Source organism: Marmota flaviventris, chromosome X (assembly GCF_047511675.1).
Source record: "Marmota flaviventris isolate mMarFla1 chromosome X, mMarFla1.hap1, whole genome shotgun sequence".
Classification (NCBI taxonomy): Eukaryota; Metazoa; Chordata; class Mammalia; order Rodentia; family Sciuridae; genus Marmota; species Marmota flaviventris.
In genome coordinates, this window is record NC_092518.1 from 53855427 (window position 1) to 53877697 (window position 22271).

Here is a 22271-nt window from a genome sequence, read left to right on the forward strand (position 1 = left end):
AAGAGGCAAAGAAATTGGAAAGATTTTTTTTTTTTTTTTTGCCATGCCCAGTACCATCACCTGTTATTTGTTTATTTATCTATTTTTTGGTACTGGGAATTAAACCCAGGGGTGCTTAACCACTGGCCACATCCCCAGCCCTTTTTTGTATTTCATTTAGAGATAGGGTCTCGCTAAGTTGCTTAGGGCCTCAACTCACAATCCTCCTGCCTCAACTTCTGGAGCAGCTGGGATTACAGGTGTGCACTTGGCTTACCTGCTATTCTTTTAGAATTTTCTGACCCTATGCATATAATCATTTTATTATTAAAAACACTATCTGGGCCACGCATTGTGGTGCATGCCTGTAATCCCAGCGGCTTGGGAGTTTGAGTCAGGAGGACTGCGAGTTCAAATCCAGCCTTAGCAACAGCAAGGCACTAAGCAACTCAGTGAGACCCTGTCTCTAAATAAAATACAAAATAGGGTTGGGGATGTGGTTCAGTGATCGAGTGCCCCTGAGTCCAATCCCTGGTACCCCCCCCCCCAAAAAAAAGCCACTAGCTGGGGCAGTGGTTCTAATTCAGTGGCAGACCACTTGTCTTGCATATGTGAGGCACTGGGTTAGATTCTCAGCACCATATAAAAATAAATAAGTTGGGCTGGGGATGTGGCTCAAGTGGTAGCGCGCTCGTCTGGCATGCGTGTGGCCCGGGTTTGATCCTCAGCACCACATTCCAACAAAAGATGTTGTGTCTGCCGATAACTTAAAAAAATAAATAAATATTAAAAAAAAAAAGAAGAAGAGCCGGCAACCCCAAAACCCATCTAAAAAAAAAAAAAGAAAAAAGAAAAAATAAATAAATAAGTAAAATAAAGGTATTGTGTTCATCTACAACTTAAACAAACAAACAACAACAACAACAAAAAACAATAGTTGGGCATAGGCCTGTAATCTGAGACTGGGGAGGGGAGGCTGAGGCAGTAAAATCAAAACTGAAGCAGGGCATAGTTGTACATGCCTATAATCCCAGCATCTCAGGAGGCTGAGGCAGGAGGACCATAGGTTTAAAGATAGCCTCAGCAATTTACTGAGGCCTAATGCAACTCAGTAAGACCCTGTCTCTAAATAAAATATAAAAAGGGCTGGGGATGTGGCTCAGTGGGTAAGTGCCCCTGGGTTCAATACACACACACACACACACACACACACAGAATCAAAATTTTGGGGCCAGTCTCAGCAATTTAACAAGATCCTCAGCGAATTAGGGAGACACTGTCTGAAAATTAAAAAATAAAAATAAAAAAGACCAGGGATATAGCTCAGTGGTATAAAAAAATGTCTCGGGTTCAATCTCCAGCACACACACACACACACACAAAGAAAAGGTGGGGGGAGGTTGGGGCAAGTTTTTCTGCAAGAACTGCCAGGCAGAATTCTTTGGCTTGCCCTAAGAACAGTGTCAAAGAAAATCAGAGCTGCACACAAGTTAAAAGGGTAAAGGCAAATTTTCTTCAGAAACTATTACAATATGGGGAAAGTGACCTCAGTATGGAACCGGGCTCCATTCTGAATATAATAAGGACAAGAGGGAATTTATAGTCAAAGAGCAAGGTAGGGATGGGTAATTTTACTAAGATGAAATATTAGAGTTAAGGGGGATTCAGGCTAAACTGATTTGTCAGTGTATTTGCTGAAGGCAAGCCAGGGATGATAAGATATGGAGGTTGGAAAGATCTTGCCAAACTGACTCAACAGGATTCTTGTTAAAACTGTGCTAAGAGGGACAGGAACAGAGTCCAAAGGTGTGGTCTAGTTAAAAAAACAACCCTGGATTAAGAAAAAAGTCTTTGTCAGCTAGTTCTTGGATAGTTTTCTCCTTTTGCTCAAATGAAGGGGCAAAATATTATTAAGATGTAAAAGCTTCATTCATTCTTCCCCAAGGAAGTAAAGAAATGCAATCTTTACAGTTTGCTGCTCCCCCCAATCAGGACACCAATATTGGAGCTGTTTTTTTTTTTTTTTTTTTGGTACCAGGATTGAACCCAGGGGCATTACTTAACCACTGAGCAACATCCCCGACCCTTTTTATTTTTAAATTTGAGACTGTCTTGTGTCTTGCTAAGTTGCTCAGAGCCTCCCTAAGTTGCTGAAGCTAGACTTGAACTTGTGATCCTCCTGCCTCAGCCTCCCTCCCGAGTCACTGGGGTTACAGGCATGTGCCACTATGGACTGTTCTTTTTGTTTTTTAATTTTTAAGACAGTGTCTCACAAAATTGGGTCTTCCAATTTAATTACATACAATCTAACTTCTACTCTACTGTAAAAATTGTGTCCTGGTGCTTTGGGTCATCTGCATTTCAAATGGAGCAGGAAGACTACAAATTATAAGGGAGAAGGATATTTTAGTACTGTTTCACTCTCACCTTTGACATGCAGTGTAGCTTTTTAGAATCTGTGCTACCACTGGCATTCAAAACCATTCTTCCACTTCCCCTTTCTTCCAGCCTCTTGGGAAAAAAGCTTCCATAATCGATTGGAAGATAGAAGCCAGAGCAGGATTCTTCTCTTTCTACTTCAGATAGCCTATCTGGCAGTTGGCTCCATTTTCTCTGTGGCTCCAGCTACATAGGCCTGCTACAGTTCTAGCTTATATTTGATGATGTCTAAGATCCAGTGACATTGTCTATTACTTCCGTCTCTTCAACCCAGGCATTATTGTAGAATCCTGCTCTTGTAAATCTGTGGCATTCCCTTTGGAATGCCAGTTCCCTGCAACATATTCCTTCTGTTGTAAACACATAAAGTAATTTCTGCCTTCATAGTTAAATATGAAGGGTAGCAGCATATGCCATCCCAAAATATGTCACTTTGGCATAGGCATTATTTTGAGCCAAAGGCATTGAGAAGAAACAAATGAGGGGCTGGGGTTGTGGCTCTGTGGTAGAGCACTTGCCTAGCATGTGTGAGGCACTGGGTTTGATTCTCAGCACCACATAAATAAACAAATAAAGGTATTGTGTCCATCTACAACTAAACATATATTTTTTTTTTTTAAAAAAAGAAAGAAACAAATGAAAGAAAAGCTCTCTGAGGGATAAAGGTGTGACCAAATGGCAGAGACTAGCTGAGCAAGGTTTTGAGTTTTAACCCTAGCACTGCAGAAAAACACAAACAACAAACAAACAAAAGCTCTGGTGCTAGAATGTTGCCTAGCATGCATGAGGCCCAGAGTTCCATCCCCAACACCACCAAAACAAACAAACAAACAAACAAACAAAAAACCCTACTCTCTGCCTACCCTCCCCTTTTTACCTACAGGGAAAACATAAGTTTGTAAAGGTGTCCACACTCCCTTCTCTACCAGGAAGGACAGAATTTAATCACCTTAACTCTAGACTTTTAACCTGGAGATGGCACCAGAGCAATACACATAATAAATTTTGCTAAAACTGGCCCTTATCTATCACCAGTTTCCCTACATATTTGTCTTTTCACAATTCATTGCCCCAAGGAAAAAAATTTTTTTTAGTTGTCAATGGATCTTTTACTGTGTTTGCATGCGGTGAACCCAGTGCCTCATACATGCTAAGCAAGCACTCTACCGCTGAACTACAACCCCAGCCCTGCCCCAAGGAATTTAAAGTTTACCTTGTACTTCATATTGTGTAAAGCAACTGAAATGTAAAATCTCAAGTAATTCTCTGTCTCTCTCTCTCTCTGTCTGTGTGTGTGTGTGTGTGTGTGGTGCTGGGGATTAAATACAAGACCTAACTTATGCTGAGTGATCCCTCTACCACTGAGCTTCATCCCCAGCCTCATAATGACTTTTCCAGGCATTATTGCTTATTTTACAGATGAGAAAATAGTCTCACAAGAATTGAGGCTTGCCTAATGTCTCACAGTACAGCAGGGGAGTATATCCAAGTCTGTATGAAATATATGCAATTTTAGAATACCTTTGGCTCTGGCCAATTTGTGTTTTGCTTTGTCCTCTTTAAACAATGTCACCTGCCTTAATTTTTTTTATTTTACATTTTTTTTCAAGGAAGCAAGTTTCTTTTTATTTATCAATTGTGTTTTTGTCTGCTAATTCACTTATTTCTTTGGTGGGAGTCATCTGACATTATTATGTAAATGTGACCTTACAAAACAGTTTACAATTAACGATGACATCATTTGTTTAGTTACAATAGATTTTCACCTCATGAAATAGCTCTCAGCACACTTAAAGCCCTGGGGCTCCCAGGTGCTGGCTGATGTTTCTGTTTTTTTTTTTTTTAAAGAGAGAGAGAGATTTACTTTTGGGTGGACACAACATCTTTTTTCTTTTTCTTGGGAGAGAGAGAGAGAGAATTTTAATATTTATTTTTTAGTTTTTGGCGGACACACAACTTTGTTTGTATGTGGTGCTGAGGTGAGCGCGCTACCGCTTGAGCCACATCCCCAGCCCACAACATCTTTATTTTATTTTTATGTGGTGCTGAGGATCGAACCCGGCGCCCTGTGCATGCCAGGGGAGCGAGTTACCACTTGAGCCACATCCCCAGCCCCATGTTTCTGTTCTTTTAGTGTTTTAGTGATTGCTATAATGTGGCTAAAAAATAACCATCTTGACTATCTAAAAAACAGCACACAAAGAGGTGTGAAGAGGCAGGAAGAGCAAAACAAAGGCTTCTTTCTTCTTGAATGCCTGTAATCCCAGCTACTGGGGAGGTTTAGGCAGGAGGATGGGGAATTCCAGGCCAGCCTGAACAACATGGAGAAATCCATCTCAAAACAAAAACCTAGAACAGAAAAGAAAACAAGTGTAGCTCCTATAGCTCAGTGGTAGAGTATATGATCAAAAGATGCCAAGATGGGGCTGGGGTTGTAGCTCAGTGGTAAAGCCCTTTCCTAGCACATATGAGGCACTGGGTTTGATTATCAGCACCACATAAAAATAAATAAATTAATTAATTAAAGGTATTGTGTCCATCTACAAGTAAAAAGATTTTTTAAAGGAAAAAAAATATTAAGATGCCAAGTACAGTGGTGTAGGCCTGTAATCCCAGCCCCTCAGGAGGCTGAGGAGGATTGGAAATTCAAGGCCAGCTTCAGCAATTTAGCAAGGCCCTAAGAAATTTAGCAAGACCCTATTTCAAAATAAAAAATAAAAAGGTCTGGGAATGTAGTTCAGTGGTAAAGTGCCCCTGGGTTACAACTCCAGTAGAAAAAAAAAGAAAGAGAGAGAGATGTTAAGGCATTCTGGAAGGCTCCTCTGATCCCAGGCCAGCTGCCAGTCCACTGTGTGGTACATTCACAGGATGCTGAGGGAGTGCCCATGCAGTACTGGGGACTGAATCCAGGGCCTAGCACGTGCTATGCAAGCTCTCTACCTCTGATATATATTCCAGCCCTAGTTAAAAAGATAACCCAAAAGACCTGGATTAAGAAAAAAGTCTTTGTCAGCTAGTTCTTGGATATTTTTCTCCTTTTGCCCAAATGAAGGGCAAAAAAGCGTTCCACTTTTTAGATGTTACATCTATTTCAGAAATATTGTTCAACAATGTATAGGTCAAACTAAACTCATTGGTGAATCTGATTCAGTAAGAGGGCTGTCATTTTATGTCTTCTGGTATAGGGATACTGATGAGTCAAAATAAGGCTTCTCTCTCCCTAGAACTGGAAAAGATTTCCTAGAGAGTAGAAATGGAGAAGACTTAAACATTGAGTGTTTCCTTAATAAAGGGACTCAGTTTCTTTTCCTCCTCCAACTCTGGGCCAAACTCCTGACACATGGGAAATGAAATTCCAGATGGTTTTGAGGGGCTCAAGTTCAGAATCCTGGAATAGCTTACTGGTAGAGTTGTGTTTAGCATTGTGAGGCCCTGGATTTTTATCCCTCAGCACTGGTGGGCATGGTGGGGAGCATGGATACAGAATTCTTCTTTCCTCCTTCCCTAAATACTAAATAGAGTCAAGGACTGTGCTGAGACCAAGGAATTTGTTTGGCACAGTCTAACGTTGGAGTTTCACGTTGTGTTTTGGCGGATTAGACTCTGATTGTTCCATTTAGGGGCTGAGACTGTGCCTGAGTTTATTTTCTTGAGACAGCACAGAGAGCGACAAAATCAATTTCTAGGAGTTCAAGAGAGTTACAGAAGTGGAAAGGAACTCGGCTGAAATAGAAGAGTCTCTCAGATGGGAATGAAAGATTACATGGCAACACTTATGAAGATTCATAACAGAATGTGGTCTGTTATAAATTACATTTTTTTAAGTTACACTTTTTGATCATTTGAGTTTATAGGACAAAAATTGTACCTCCTATGCTAGTCTACCTGCTGTAATTCTCCTGCCTCATATTCCAAGTTTGATATGTAGTATTGCCATTATTATTTTCTAAACCATTTCCCATTACAACTTCTGGTTTCTCCTGACACAAAATTAACTCCACCCTATCTCCCACATTACCCAGATCCTTGCCCATGCTAGCCAAGTGCTCTACTACTAAGCTACACCCCCACCCCATAACTCAACATTTTTATAGATGTAAAAATAGATTTTTTTTTTCAAAAACTTAAATTTCATTACTATGAAGAGTATTTTAGAAATTACTAAGCCTCAAACTGTGTTTAATTTTAATACTTGTTTTCTGACACATGGGAAATGATGTTTTTGTTTTTCTGAATACTCTCTTTCTCAAAGCTTTTTCTAATTTATTTTCATTAAACGCCATGTCTTTTATTTAAAAGCTAATGAGGTAAAATAATTTAAAGTCATCAACATAATAAAACCAATAAGATCACAAACATTTCCAAAATCAACTTTATTTGCTCCATGGATCTCTGAGGAAATGTTATCTCCTCAGGATGACCTTGTGAATTTAAAAGAGAACTACATTGTCTTCCCCCCTCCACATATACAGGCTTTCAATCCTCTTACTTGGTATTCTTTTTCTCTATGGAAATTTACCTCCATTGGACACACTATATATTTTATCCGTTTCCATGGTGATAAGACTCAAGGGCTGGGTTCCTACACCCATTCCGATTTGTTTACTAGTATCTTCTAAGTGTGGAAATCAAAATACACCCAAAGAACCAAGAAATTGCCTAGTGCTCAGAATGACTATTCAACATCTGGATTCCTGGGTGGTACAGAAACAGCACATTAATTACAATAATTTTTTTTTTTTTTTTTTACTTTTTCCTCCCAGCCCTTTCCTCCTTTAACGTGGTAAATAAAGTTTGCTGGCCTAAGAGTAGCTTCCATATCAATCTTTTGGTCAATGAAGAGATTTCAGCAAAAATACAACTAAATCAGCCAAGAAGAGGGGGGTAGGGGAGTGATCTAAGCAGTAGCCTCAATGGGGCATTCCCTGGCTAGATGTCCAGATTCGCCACAGCGGTAGCAGTTCACTTCGCTTGCCTTACTACAGTTCACTGCTACATGGCCGGTCTCGCCACATCGGTAGCATTTGACTTGGGTACAGTCTTTCTGGATGTGCCCGAATTCACCGCAAGAGTAGCATTTCTGTTCTTCCTGATGGTCACAATCACGAGCTAAATGGCCTGGTCTGCCGCAGGTGTAACAGCACTGTTCTCTGTCTCTTTTAGGATCCATACAGTCTTTGGCGATGTGGCCACTTCTCCCACAGTTGTAGCAGATGTTCTGGTGAAGGTCACAGTTTTTGACATGATGACCAGTCTCACCACAGCGGTAACAGATGTCAGATTGGGTGGTGGAACTGCACTGAGGACCTCTGCCGCGGCCTCTAGGTCCTCGCCCTCGAGCTCCTCCTTTAGGGCACTCCCGGGCCCAGTGGCCAGACCCTCCACACTTGAAACATTCTTTACCGCTCATGGCCGCGGTGAGATCTTTTGGTGAGCAGGCCCACCCACCGGTGCCAGGGAGGCCCAGAGGCAACTCCCCTTAGGATGGCTTAGATGGAAATGACTCTTTTCCTACCGGGAGCTCTGTGACGTCACATGAGGTTTGCGCACGGCCTCATTCACAGGTGTTCTAACCGCCTTCTCCCTCCTACTCAAGCAGTCAGAATTGATAATAGATTAAGTGCTGTTTTCAGTTTGTTTGTTACCAGGTATTGAGCCTAGGGGCGCTTAACTACTGAGCCACATCCCCAGCCCTTTTTAATATTTTATTTTGAGACAGGGCCTTGCTGAGTTGCTTAGGCCTCGCCATTGCTGAGGCTGGCTTTCAACTCCTGATCCTCCTGCCTCAGCATTCCGAGTCACTGGGATTACAGGCATGTGCCACCTGCCCGGCTCAGTTTTATTTTTAACATTTGAACCGCTAAGTATGAGTTTGTTAAGACAATGTGACTGGTACAATTTTTCATAACTAGGAGGCTTCCGGGCCCAAGGTTGTTAAGTGGTATGGCACATGCGCAAGGCTCTGGGCTCACTCCCCCCCCAAAAAAAACCCTTTATTTGTGGTCTAGTAGATAATCAGTTTTTATATATGTTTTGTGGATACAATATGTGAGAAGTTAATCCAATAAAGGAAAGAAGTTTTACAAATTAGAGTAGACTATTTTTTCCTATCTTTTTTGTTCAGGAGCGGTGTGTGTGTGTGATGGAATCCAGGGCCTCTCACATATTAGGCACCTGCTCTACCACTGATCTACATTCCCAGACCTTATTTATTTGGCCGTGTGGAGGGTACTGGGGATTGAATCCAGTGGTGCTTCACTACCGTGCTACATTCCCCAGCCTTTAATTTTTTTTTTTTTTTTTTAGTTTGAGAATTTGACAGTGTTTTGCTGAATTGCTGAGGCTGGCCTCAAACTTGTAATTCTCCTGCCTCAGGCTCCTGAATTGCAGGGAATACAGGCGTGTGCCACCAGCTTGGCTCCCAGAGCGCTCTCTCTCTCTCTCTTTTCTTCTTTTTTTGGTCATTGTTGTTTTAAAAAAATAAAACGTGGGGCTATTTGTGGCTCAGTGGTAGAGCGCTTGCCTAGCATGTGTGAGGCACTGGGTTCGATTCTCAGCACCACATAAAAATAAATAAATAAAAACAAAGGTTCATCCACAGCTAATCCATCCATCTATATACCTATCTACACAATAAAACGTGTGCTGATAAGATAGAAAAAAAAATCTGTAAAATGCCACAGTGAAAAGACATGCTCAAAATTTATCCCCGCCCCCACAAACTCTTCTTTGTTTAACCTAGGGACCATCTACTACTGAGCTAATCCCCAGCGCCCCCCTTTCAAATTATTTATTTATTTATTTATATATATAGAGAGAATTTTAATATTTATTTTTTGGTTTTCCCCGGACACAACATCTTTGTTTGTATGTGGTGCTGAGGATGGAACCCAGGCCACATGCATGCCAGGCGAGCGTGCTACCGCTTGAGCCACATCCCCAGCGCCCCCCTTTCAAATTTAAAACAGGGTTTCCCTGAATTGCTAAGGCCAGCTTTGAATTTGTGATCCTCCTATCTTAGTCTCCAAACTAGCTGGAATTACAAGCGTGCTTATTGCAGGAATCTTAGTTTTCAACATTATCACCATCATTTAATTTATAAAACAGAATAATATTGAAGCATTCAATATAAAAAAAGCTTATTCCTTAGAAAACATATTACAAAGTCAGAAATATTTAGACATTTCTTCTTTGTTGTTTCCCAAATTGTTTATAGATTGTATAAACTTCACAAGGATTTATGGACATGATGTACATTCATATAGATAACAGAAACAAATATTAGAGTAAGGGCTCTGACTCAGTGGTACAGCTTGTTCTTGGCATGCACATGGTTCTCAATCAGATCCCCAGCACCACAAAAAAGATAAGGGGGGGGGAACACAACATAATTAACACTGAAACATCATTGTCTTCTTTGTTTTTCTATTTGCAGTGCTAGGGAGTGAACCTAAGGCCTTGTGTATGCTAGGTCAGTGCTCTATGACTAATGCACACTTTCCCTTTTTCTCTTCTTTCTTTCTTTCTTTTTTTTTTTTTTTGTTTTTTTTTTCAGGTACTGGGATTGAACCCAGGGGCGCTCTACCTCTGAGTTACATCCCCAGTCCTTTTTTTTTTTTTTTTTTTTAAATTTTGAGACAAAGTCTTGTTAAAGATTGCTGAGGGGGCCTTGAAATTTTGATTCTCCTGCTTTAGCTTCATAAGAAGCTGGGATTACAGGCATGAGTCATTGAGCCCGGCTGACTCTTTCTTCGGTTTTTGCAAGTTTGTTTTTTTGTTTTTCCATTTTTTTCTTTTACAATTTGTAATATCAGAAACAACAGGGGAGGAGTAAGAGGCCCGGTAGGGCTGCAGACCCTGAAGGCCAAGAATTGAAGTTTAGATCACCAAGGTAACAGGCAGAATAAGGGTAGTCAAACTTGGCGATGGAAGAGTGGGCTAAGAAGAATGGGAGAGGGATTGACGAAAGACCAATGGGCTGAGGAAAGTATGGTGTTGGAAGCTGGTGCCACGTAGGGGAGCCGAACGTTGAAGAAGCAGGGTGGACTAGAGATCCAGATACTTGGTAATGTGTTAAGGCGCCTGCTTCGACTTCAATCGGAGCCGAGGGTGGGGTGGGGTGATTGCGCATGCGCCAGAAGCACACTGCAGAGCTGCAGGACAAGCTGTGGGTTTCTGGCATCAGCCCTGCGGCTGGAGGCATGGCAGGTTTCCTGCCCAATACCCACTGCTTCTAAGGCCTGCTGCCGCCACCCAGGCATCTCTTACTCTCTGCACACTGTCTTGGGACAGCCGGCTCTAGGAATTCTCGCTATGGCACTCGATTCAGCCAGGAGGTAAAGGAAGGACAGAGGGGGAGAACATAATGTGGAGGGTGGCCGAGGAAACTCGGGCCATGGAGATCCTTAATTTCTGCATTCCCCCCGGTTGACGGGCGAAAATGAGGGCCAGTACGGGCTTCAGACCTCCAAAAAGATGTTGAGCATTTATTTCCCATTGTGAAAGGGATACAAGCTTTCCTTTAAATAGGGTTGAGGCATCTGAGCATCGATATTTTCTATAATGCCTCATGTTTAAACAGTTTGGGGGGGGCGATTTTCCTATTTGTAGCAGGTGAGGGTTTAGGATTAGGCTCATCCGATGGTTTATGAGAAAGCTTTCTAGCTTTTGTTCAGGTTGGCGGGCCTTATAATACATTATGTGAATCCGAGAGTACTCTAGCTCCTCCCTTGGGGTCGGGGAGGATAAATCTAGTTCTGGGATATGCTCTGATCACCCGTAACGCCTTTTTCCCCCGTATTCAACTTCCCTAGTTTATCAGACTGTATTAGGGAAGGCTGGTAATGACTCATTTTGGGCACTGGGGCATAACTATAGCGAGAAACACATCCACATATCATTAGGCCTGTGTGTGTATGTGCACGCGCGCGTGTGCATGACGGAGGTGGTAGCTGGAGTGGGGAGAATAAGGAGGACAGGCGCGGTGTGCGCGGCATTTGAGAGGCTGGGATGAGGCGGCGCGGCGCGGAGTGGCGGCATTCAAGTATTTTATGAGAAGGCCTAATGTGAAGCGAAGGGGCTCCAGTGGCGGGGAAGAGAGAGGCACGCAGGCGCAAGGCTTGGGTGGGGGTGGGCGTGGAGGGTCGAAAGTGAAAGAGGCGAATTCTGCGGAGAAATCAAAGTTGCGCCAGCAGTTGGAAGGGGAGGGAGAGAGAGCGAGGGTGCGCATGCGTATTTCAGACAACATGGTGACGGTTGAGTTCAACTGTCTGGAAGGAGCAGCGTGCCTGCGTATTTCCGTCAGAAAGCCGGGAGGGAGGGAGGGAGGCGCGCTGCGCATGGGTAATTAAGGTTACAAAATGGCGAGGGGGTCGGTAAGTTGTCTTTGGCCGCTTTGGGCCAGAAGGGTCTGCAGAGAAGCAGATCTTCCTTTCTAGTTAATGAAGGGATCAGCCTGATTTGAAAGTTATAGGTTGTGGCTAAATCCACAAGGAAGTAACCCGGAGTCTTAGCTTCTTACTGGCTTACGGATAGTGTGCGTTTAAAAATGCGGAGATGACTGTAAAAGGTTGCGGCAGCTGGCTGTGTGTAGGAGGGGCGTAAAAGGTCATCACTTAGAGACCGTTCTTTGCCACTTTCGGAATATATTTCAATATATATTTGAAAGGCTTTCGGATTTTGGGCCGCTATATGTGATTTTGGATACATTTTTTTCATCGCATCGGAATAGCACAGCATAGTGGTTGCAATGTGAGAAACTACTGTTATGTTGGTTGAAAATCTCTGATCTTTCTCCCCTTTAGAACATAGGGGTGAGGATTTAGCTGTTTCCAAATGTTTGTTAGATTTTGCTTGAAACCTGGGATTTGGGCAAATGGCTGCCAGGGGCACCCAAAGGGCAGGGAGAGAAATTTGAAAAGTATTTAGTGGTTATGTTAGTATGAAAGTGACCTGGGCTTACACACTTTTCTCTAAATTACTTTTTCTTCTGAATAATTTCCTACATGGTTTCCTCGGGGGTGGGGAGTGGTGGGGGATTTATGTTTCTTTTTTTTCCTTTTTTTTTGGGGGGGGGGTGCAGCTGCAGTGTTGTGGCTGAGTGCTGCCAGTGAGGATGGAGTTTGTTAATTTCTAAAAACAATAGTTAACACTTAGATATAGATTATAGTGGAGAAGGCTCAGGATTCAAAAGTGAAGAGACAGATCTTTTCCAGTAATCCTATCCATGACCTTAGGCTAGTCCTTTTCCTTTTCTGGACCTATTTATAATAATTACACTTAAATGTCTAGTATTTACTAGTGCCAAGTACTGGTTGGCCTACATGCTTTTACATATTATTTAACTAATTTAGTATTCTCCACAATCCTATGAAATAGCAGTACTTTGTTCATTTTTTACAAATGAGAAATTTGAAGGTCCCAGATTAATTTGTCCAAGACTGTATAGTCAGTTGAATGGCAGACTGGATTTTAATATAGATAGTATATGTCCAGAATCCTGTGTGCCTAAACATTGTTTTATTTCCTAAAGTAAAGGGACACATTTAAAGGAAACTTTTCGTTTTGAAATCATAAAACTCAGCACCACATTAAAAAAATAAAGATGTTGTGTTCACCGAAAACTAAAAAGGAAGGAGACCTGTTTACTGCTTTTGACTTAGTGCACAGTACAGGGCTATATATGCAGGAATAAAAAAGTAAACAATTGTTGATTTGGAGCCTCCTGGGGTTGCTATCCTCATCTACACTTTTTTTTGTTGTTCTATAGAGGGTCTAAAATGGCCGACTGCAGCAGGCTGGACACACCCTCCCTGTTTTGGCCTGATTTGTGATCTGGTCTAAGGCTTTGCTGTAGTAGAGTTTTGTTTTTTTTTAATCTTAAGATTAATATTTTAGTGCGTTGATCCAAATGTGGGGTAGTAAAGATTATTGCCTCTTCTGTAATTAAGGTCTGAAAATACAAGTATTTGTATTATTTGGTTAAGATGACATCTGTTGAATTGGAATTACTACATAAAGGCTATGAATATTTTTAACACCCAATATATATTGCCAATTTTCTTCCTTAAAACTTATTTTTATAAATAAAAGCCTTTTTTTTTTTCATTTTTTGGTTATTGATGAGATTAGGTTCCATTTTCCTTAATTTCTTAGAATTTTAATTTACATTAATGTGATGTAGTTCATATCTTACACTGATTTATCTATAGGAGTTTTAAATTTAGTGTTTATTATTTTCTATTAGATTGTGTTTTGTAAATAAACACTGTTACTCAGATTTCTGTAATATGTTATAAATACCTATTTCAGGTTATTTTTTGCCTTTTCATTTTTGTTTTTATATTTGTAGTCGAGGTGAAATCATTGGATCAAATCGACTTTATTTTTTTGATTTTTCTTTTATTAAGTTTGAATAGCTTCCTTAATCTGGAAATTAGATAAATATTAGTTGCAGCTTTGTCTGAAGATAGCCATCAATTGTGGGGAAAGAAGGTCTATAATTTCACCACCCAGAGACAACTAGTATTAATAAATTTGTTAATTTCTTTCTCTCCATTTTTCTATACTATTTTATACTGCATTTTGTGTTTAACATTATAACATGCATATTTTCATGTTAAATATTCTTTCTAATTATCATTTAATAGTTTCATGATATTCTGTTGTGGAAGTATTTTATACATTTTCAGTAAATTATATAATGAATGTTTTTTCAGTTTCTATTACTTGTCTATTTTGGGTTATTTCCTATAGAATAAAGTTCCAGAATTAGAATTATTTGTCAAAAGGTTTGAGCATTATAAATATTCACCATAACCCAAAAAATTACATCAGTTTCTGTACCCAGTTATTTTTTCATTTTTGCTAACTTAACACTTAAAAGAATGATATCATTGTTTTATCACACATTTTTCTGATTATCAATGAGGCTGGACTTTCAGATCTTAATTATTATTTTTGGTTCTGGAGATTGAATCCAGGGCCACCAGTCAGAAGTCAGATCTTAGTTATTAGATCTTATTTCGTTTTGTGAATTATTTGATTTGGGCCTAAATGTTATCTGTTTGTAAATGACATTTGTTGCCAATACACTCCTGGTATGTTTGTTGCACTGAGTCTTAAGAAATATTTGTGATTCCAAAGATAACTGCTCTGTGAAATATGTATCAGGTTCTTGGTAGCCATTTTGATATAACACTTGTCTGTCCTTTAGAAAGATAGCCATTTCTTTTTATTAAAAGGAAATCATTTTTGAGTGCTGCACAGAAGTGGTGCTCCCTGGCTGTGGTTGTGGGTAGAATACATTTTGTCCCTAAAAATAAACCAACTTGGACAAGAAACAAAACAGTAGTCTATCCATTCAGGGATTGATCTTATTTTAAACATTTATTAGTTTCTTTGCGTGGTGGTGCACACCTATAATCCCAACAACTCTGGAGACTGAGGCAGGAGGATCACAAGTTCGAGACCAACCTCTACAATATAGCTAGACTGACTCATACAACAACAACTTAAATCCCCAGTACTAACAAAAAATAAAAAATAATAGTATGGCTCAACCTGAAAAAAAAAAAATAACGGATGGGACACAGAAAAATTTCATCCTGTCTTTGTATAAAACTGTCTGAACACATAACTACAATGGTAATCTCTTTTTTTTTTAAAGAGAGAATTTTTAAATATTTATTTTTAAATATTTATTTTTTAGTTTTTTCCGTGGACACAACATCTTTATTTTTTTTTTTTATGTGGTGCTGAGGATCAAACCCAGGGCCCCGCGCATGCCAGGGGAGCGCATTACTGCTTGAGCCACCTTCCCAGCCCACAATGGTAATCTCTTGAAGGAGTCTCTTACTGTCACCCAGTTTTGAAAAAGGGAAGAGGAAGAGTGTGTTACCTCTTTCATTTTTCTTGTTTGTAATATGTTAGTGAATTAGATCTGTCTCAGAGATCTTGAGGGAGGGGTCTCAATCTGCTTTCCTGAAAGTAGATTTGTTATTTCTGCTTTATAGAATCTGTTTAATTATGTTTATTAAATAAACCCTTCTAATTTGTTATTCCTACTCCATTAGCCATATGCTATCTATTTTGCATTTAATAACATTTCAGTGAAGGGCGGGATTATTGGATTTAGAGGTGCCAAATGAACCAAATTGATTTTTTAATATTTATTTTTTAGTTTTCGGCAGACACAACATCTTTGTTGGTATGTGGTGCTGAGGATCGCACCTGGGCGGCACGCATGCCGGACAATCGCACTACCGCTTGAGCCACATCCCCCCAAATTGATTTTTGCTAACTAGTTACACTGCGTTAATCCAGTTAGTTGTGAGTTGCTCTTTTTCAGCCATTTTCCCCCCCTGGTACTGGGGACCGAACCCAGGAACGATATACAACTGAGACACATCTCCAGCCCTTACGGCCTTTTTTTTTTTTTTTTAACTGAGGATTGAACCCAGGGGCCCCCCTCTCACTGAGAGCCACATCTCTTGCCCTTTATATTTTTATTTTGAGACAGGGTCTCACTAAATCCCGGAGACTGGCCTCAAACTTGTTATCTTCCTGCCTCAGCCTCCCAAGTAGCTAGGATTATAGGCATGCACCACCATGCCTAGCCTTTCAGCATTTTTCTAATTGTAGATATTAAACCAGGCTTGTATGTGGTAGGGTGGGGTAGTTGAGAGATGGATAAGCCAGAAGAGGGAGGGAAGCTCATTTTAGAAGAGGTGGTTGAGGACCTTCTTTATAAGGCCTCTGCTTATCTTAAGCATTTAAGTCTCATTTTATATCATGCCAGTATATATCTAGTTCCCATATTTATCTGTGATCAGGGATTAGGGAGAGTCTGGATATTTGAAGTAACTGAAAAGCATTTAATTTTTGATTTCTACCATTTGTTTCTTCCCCTCTTGATGTTATAGCCAGCAGCAGCCTGGAGCAGCAACCCTTGGAAAGAAATTTTACATCGGCCATTATAATACAACCTGATAAGTATTACAGAACTTATCAGATTGTATTGTAATTGTCTGTGTATATACCTGTCTCTCTTCTATGTTTACAGACTGTAAGCTCCTTGTGGGCAGGGATGGTGTCTTTGTCAGAGCCCAGCCTGGCACATTAGTAGGCCTCAGTAAATGTTTATTGGATGAATAAGTGAATGAGTCATCAACAAACATTTATTGTGTGTTTGCTAAAGTGGTCTCCGCAGGCTCTGGATGGTCAACTATTTCTTCAAAATGTATGTGGTCAGAAACTTACTAATTCTTTCTAGTTATATATGCATCTTCTCAAGAGGTTTTCATGAGGCAGTGGAATATTTGGACTTCAGTCCTTGGTATTTGCAGATGTGATGTTGCTCCTGTTGGTACTGCTGACAGTTTCTTCCTTGGTGGGGGGGATAATTGCCAGAGCCTCATCCTCAAGGGTCAGTGTTGGCTAAATGATTCCTATTTGTAGCTTGTCCCTTTTATTTTATTTTAGTTGAGCTTTTCCTGTGCTAGGGATCGAACTCAGCACCTTGTATAGGTACACGCTCTACCACTGAGCTACATCCCCAGCCCACTCATCCCCGTTTTATTCCTCCCTAGGCCATCCTCTAAATAGTATTCCTACATAGGATTTCACATTTTAGATCAGGGGTGAGCAAAACCTAGGTTGCCTATTTTTGCGGAGTTCTAGAAGAACACATTCTTTGACATTTCACCTGGGGCTGCTTGAGCACCATAAAGGCAAGGAGAATTGGGTTGTGTTAGATATGTTGTGGCCCCACAAAAGCCTATACAGAAAAGTTTATAAGGCCTGAAAAATTTATAAAGTTTATAAAAGTTTATAAAACTCGGGCTGGGGATGTGGCTCAAGCGGTAGCACGCTCGCCTGGCATGCATGTGGCCCGGGTTCGGTCCTCAGCACCACATACAAACAAAGATGTTGTGTCCGCCGAAAACTAAAAAATAAATATTAAAAAAAAAAAAAAGTTTATAAAACTGAAAAATTACTAGCCTTATTCTGGATCATCACCCATCAGTGATGGTTTATTCCCTATTTCATTCACCAGAGATCCTTTTAGCATTTCAGAAACTCATATATTTATTGATTTCATTTGTTATTTCTTGTGACAAGTCTTTTTCCAGTTTTACAGATGGGTCAACTAGGACATATTTTAAACTTGGAGATTATATGGCCTCTTCCAGGGTCCTGTTTGATCAGTTGTACAGGGTGCTTCAACATAAAATATTGAGCTTGAACTCTAGAAATTCCTTTTATTATATCCTAATTTGAAACACAAGGGGGCTGGGGATATAGCTCAGTTGGTAGAGTGCACACTTAACGTGCACAAGGCCATGGGTTCAATCTCCAACACCACCAAAAAAAACCAAGGTTATTCTTTGATGCCTTCTCCCTCCCTGCCAGCTGTCTACACAGCTGTTTGCAGTGAGAATATCGAAAATAAGGAATTAGTATGGGATAAGGCAGAAAAGAAAGGTAGGCTGAATGAAGCAATGTTTAGAGAGTTCTTTTTCTTTTCTATTTATTTAAACCTGGTGCTATGTATCTAACCCAGGGCATCCTGCATGCTCATGCTAGGCAACTGCTCTACCCTTGAGCTATATTCCCCGCTCAGTGTTTAAAGGATTCTAATGCAAATTTTTTTATTTTTATTTTTTGGGTACCCAGGATTGAACTCTAGGGCACTCAACCACTGAGCCACATCCCCAACCCTATTTTAAATTTCATTTAGAGACAGGGCCCGCACTCATTGAGTTACTTAGTGCCTTGCTTTTACTGAGGCTGTCTTTAAACTTGCAATCCTCCTGCCTCAGACTCTAGAGCCACAGCTCTAATGCTTTTTTTTTTTTTGGGGGGGGGGTGTACCAGGGATTGAACTTGGGAGCACTCAACCACTGAACTGCATCCCCAGCCCTATTTTGTATTTTATTAGAGACAGGATCTCACTGAGTTGCTTAGCACCTCGCCGTTGCTGAGGCTGGCTTTTGAAGTAGGGATCCTCCTCCCTCAGCCTCCAGAGCTGCTGGGATTACAGTCCTACGCCACCATGCCCAGCTCTAAAGTTAATATGGACTGGTAATTCATCCAGATTTACTTAGGTATCTAGCTAGAATTTCAAAGAGTTTAGAGCCCTACCCTTTAGCCTCTCAGCCTGATTTGTATTATTTTAGTAACCTACCTTTGAGCACAGTGTGATTGATTTCATTTCATTAAAATGTTATACTGGGGGCTGGGTTGTGGCTCAGTGGGAGAGCACTCACCTAGCATGGGCGAGGCACCCGGTTTGATCCTTAGCACCACATAACAATAAATTAAAAAAATAAAGGTATTGTGTCTAACTAAACTAAAAAAAAATATTAAAAAAAAATGTTAAAGGGGCTGGGGTTGTGGCTCAGTGGTAGAGCGCTTGATCCTCAGCACCAAATACAAATCAATAAACTAAAGGTATTGTGTCCAACTACAATTAAAAAATAAATATTAAAAAAAGACTTAAATTAAAAAAAATGTTAAAGAGGGGCTGCCTCTTACATGGGGAGGGCGCTGAGTTCTGTCCTCAGCACCACATAAAAATAAAATAAAGGTATTATGTCCAACTACAACTAAAAATATTTTTTAAAATGTTAAATAGGGGGCTGGGGATGTGGCTCAAGTGGTAGCGTGCTCTCCTAGCATGCGTGAGGCACTGGGTTTGATTCTCAGCACCACATAAAAATAAAGGTATTGTGTCCACCCAAAACTGAAAAATAAATATTAAACAAAATGTTAAATAGCTTTAGGTCAGACAATTTAGAAAGCTAAATTTTAAAAAAAGAATGCTTGTCTAGGATTATCGCCCAGTGGTAGAGTATTTGTCTAACCAGGCCCTGGGCTTCATCCCAACACCACATTATTTTGAGACAGTCTTGCTAAATTGCACAGGCTTGCTTTGAACTTATGATCCTCCTGCCTCAGCCTCCCAGGTATCTGAGATTGCAGGCATATTTCATCACACTCAGCTTCCCAGCATTATATAAAGAAAAATTTCAAACATAACATACATACATACATACAGAAAAGTTGATAAGAATCTTATAGTGATAACCTGTATGCCCATAATATTTTACAGTATTTGCTTTATCACATTAACTCATCTTTGTTGGATAGGTCTTTTTTTGGGGAAGGATACTAGGGATTGAACTCAGGGGCACTTTGCGTTCCTGAGCCAGGACACATGATCACTGAGCCTCGTCCCCAAACCTGTTTTGTATTTTATTTAGAGACAGGGTCTCACTGAGTTGCTTAGTGCCTTGCTTTTGCTGAGGCTGGCTTTGAACTTGCGATCCTCCTGCCTCAGCCTCCAGAGCCGCTGGGATTACAAGCGTCTTCCACGGCCCCAGGCTGGATAGGTCTTTAAAATACTTCTGTCATCCATTTGAATCTCATCTGTATCTAATGCATTACAGTGCTGAAAAATATTCTTTTGATTTTTACCTGAATCTTCTAGGTTGGGATGAATATTATTATAGCCTAACTATGTATCAGCAGGTCTACCTGGGAATGAGAGATCCAGAGAGAGGGAGTCTTTTTGTTTTTGAAAGAAAATGGCTGCATTTCACTGTTGTATACTGGAAATAGTAGGGGGAAGGAAAGATGGAAGCCCAAGCCCAATGTGTACACTGCCCTGCACTTCATCCCCCTCCACCTGCCTTTTTTTTTTGGGGGGTATTGGGGATTGAACCCTTGGGCATTTAACCACTGAGCCACATTCCAAAGCCCCCACTCCTTTTTTTTGTATTTTTACTAGAGACAGAATCTTGCTGAGTTGCTTAGGGCTTCACTAAGTTGCTGAGGCTGGCTTTGAACTCACAATCCTGCCTCAGCCTCCTGAGCCGCTGGGATTATAGGCCTGTGCCACAGAGCCCAGCTCATTCACTTATTTGGCTTTGGGGCAAGTGGGTTTTAAAAGGGAGCTTCTTTCATTTGGTTCATTTTTTTTTTTTTTTTTAAGAGAGAGGCGGGGAGAGAGAGAGAGAGAGAGAGAGAGAGAGAATTTTTTTTTAATATTTATTTTTTAGTTTTCGGCGGACACAACATCTTTGTTTGTATGTGGTGCTGAGGATCAAACCTGGGCCTCACGCATGCCAGGCGAGCGCGCTACCACTTGAGCCACATCCCCAGCCCCTCATTTGGTTCTTTAATTTAAAATTTGATAAAGTGCCAGTGAGATGATATTCAGCAGTAATATAAATAATTTTGGAATTCCAATAGTATTTTTTTATTTTAATACTTTTTGGTGCTGGCAGTTGAACCCAGGTCTTTGCACACACTAGGCAAGTGGTCTACCATGAGCTGCCAGCTCTAATGTTTTTTTCTTTAGGTATGGTTATATAATTGTCATTTATTTTCCTACAGGTAATTTTTCTAGTTTCAGTATTTTCGCATCAAAATTAAATGGGAAAAAAAATAAAAAAGTTTAAAACTAAATCACTTGGCCTTTACTCTTCTTGTCTCCTCCCAGTTCGAAATGCTTGCATCTCTTGATGGCCAGCATCCTCTTGGATCTGCAATTTGGTTCAACGCATTCAAGTCTTAGCACAATCTTCTTCGTGGTTTTAGCCTTCTTGCGGAAAATTGGCTTTGTCTGCCCACCGTATCCACTCTGCTTCCGATCATTGCGCCTCTTTCCTTGGGCGTAAAGGGAATCCTTGCCCTTCTTATACTGGGTCACTTTGTGAGGCTGGTGCTTGCCACACTTTTTACAGAAAGTCCTTCGAGTTTTAGGTACATTGGCCATCTTTACAGCAGAGGTGTCCACGTGATGAAAACCAAGCCAAAGCAGCGTATCTCACCTTCCCTTTCTTACAAGGTCCTTCCCCCGGTTCTGAGCAATGGAGACTCGTGTTTAAACCGCTACAGTCCAGCTGCTAACTTACCCGGAGATCTCACAGCCGCAGCTCTCGCCTTGCCACGCTTGCGCCTTCTCTTAATAGTTTTATGTTAACAACAGCCATAATTTTAATTAGGAAGCACCATGAACTGAGATTATCAAGTACATGATAATGGTAAATGTTTATCTCCCTTGATTTAAGCTCAAGGTTAGAGAGACCATGTCTTGTTCATCTTTGTAGTTGTTTGTTTGTATTCATGTCTAGAACTATACCCCCAAATATGCATTTATGCATTTAAGGATATTTGAAAAGATTTAGTGATGACCTGGGTGTGGTGTTACATGCCCATAATTCTCAACACTCAGGAGACTGAGGCAGGAGGATTGTACAGTCAAGGATAGTATGGGTACTTTAGCTAGACCTGATCTCAAAATAAAATAAAAAGGACTAGGGATATAGCTCAGTGGTGGGGTGCTTGCCTAGTATGCATGAGGCCCTGGGTTCAATTCCCAGTACTGCCGAATAAAAAGGTTTAGAAATGGGCATGTTTATAGTGTTCATAGCAATGAGCAATGCAAAACTTGTTCATGAATAGGAATTTGGTAAAATAAATTATGATGTACTTACATAATAAAACAAAATCATGAAAAATAAAAATAATCGTGTAGATGAATATTTGACTTTCTAGGTCTCATGGTCACTAGTAGATTAGAGAACAGATTTTTTTTTTTCTTTTTTGCTGGTGTTGATAGGTGAGTGAAATAGTTAAAAAATGAACCCTAGGAAACCGCTCCTTGAGGTTTGAATTGAGGATTGCCTGCATCTTATAGTAACAGGAAACCAAACCTGGCAGCATTAACTAGTGCTACCAACATCTAATGATAAAAATTAGTAGCCTAAGCTGAATTGCCACATTTCTTTGTTGCTTTGTTCTAAGCAGCAAGGGACTGGGAAATGTACAAGCAGTAGGCAGCTTTT

The 22271-nt window shown here is 40.5% G+C and overlaps 2 protein-coding genes and 1 long non-coding RNA gene across 33 annotated transcripts in view; 1 reads left to right on the forward strand and 2 right to left on the reverse strand.

Moving 5' to 3' along the window:
* Positions 1–7315: 7315 nt before the first annotated feature.
* Zcchc13 (zinc finger CCHC-type containing 13) lies at positions 7316–7828 on the reverse strand. Its single transcript, XM_027922982.1, has one exon. It carries the CDS (start codon positions 7826–7828, stop codon positions 7316–7318), a length of 513 nt encoding a protein of 170 aa, XP_027778783.1.
* A 2742-nt stretch (positions 7829–10570) lies between these two features.
* The window catches only part of LOC114081457 (uncharacterized), a 244623-nt gene continuing 232922 nt past the window's right edge, over positions 10571–22271 (forward strand). For 30 of the 31 annotated variants that reach the window (XR_011705630.1, XR_011705618.1, XR_011705606.1 and 27 more), the window contains exon 1: positions 10571–10754. This is a non-coding gene — a long non-coding RNA (uncharacterized lncRNA). Of the gene's footprint in view, positions 10755–11761; positions 11793–22271 lie in introns of those variants that run through there. The other variant, XR_011705605.1, reaches the window with a different exon arrangement.
* Positions 20885–21310, reverse strand: LOC114081456 (large ribosomal subunit protein eL42-like). The gene has a single exon (XM_027922952.3). It carries the CDS (start codon positions 21197–21199, stop codon positions 20885–20887), a length of 315 nt encoding a protein of 104 aa, XP_027778753.2. The 5' UTR covers positions 21200–21310.

What these genes read in the sequence shown, in the direction of transcription:
- Zcchc13 (XM_027922982.1), bottom strand. Translation starts at nt 7,828, where the DNA reads ATGAGCGGTAAAGAATGTTTCAAGTGTGGAGGGTCTGGCCACTGGGCC.
- LOC114081456 (XM_027922952.3), bottom strand. Translation starts at nt 21,199, where the DNA reads ATGGCCAATGTACCTAAAACTCGAAGGACTTTCTGTAAAAAGTGTGGC.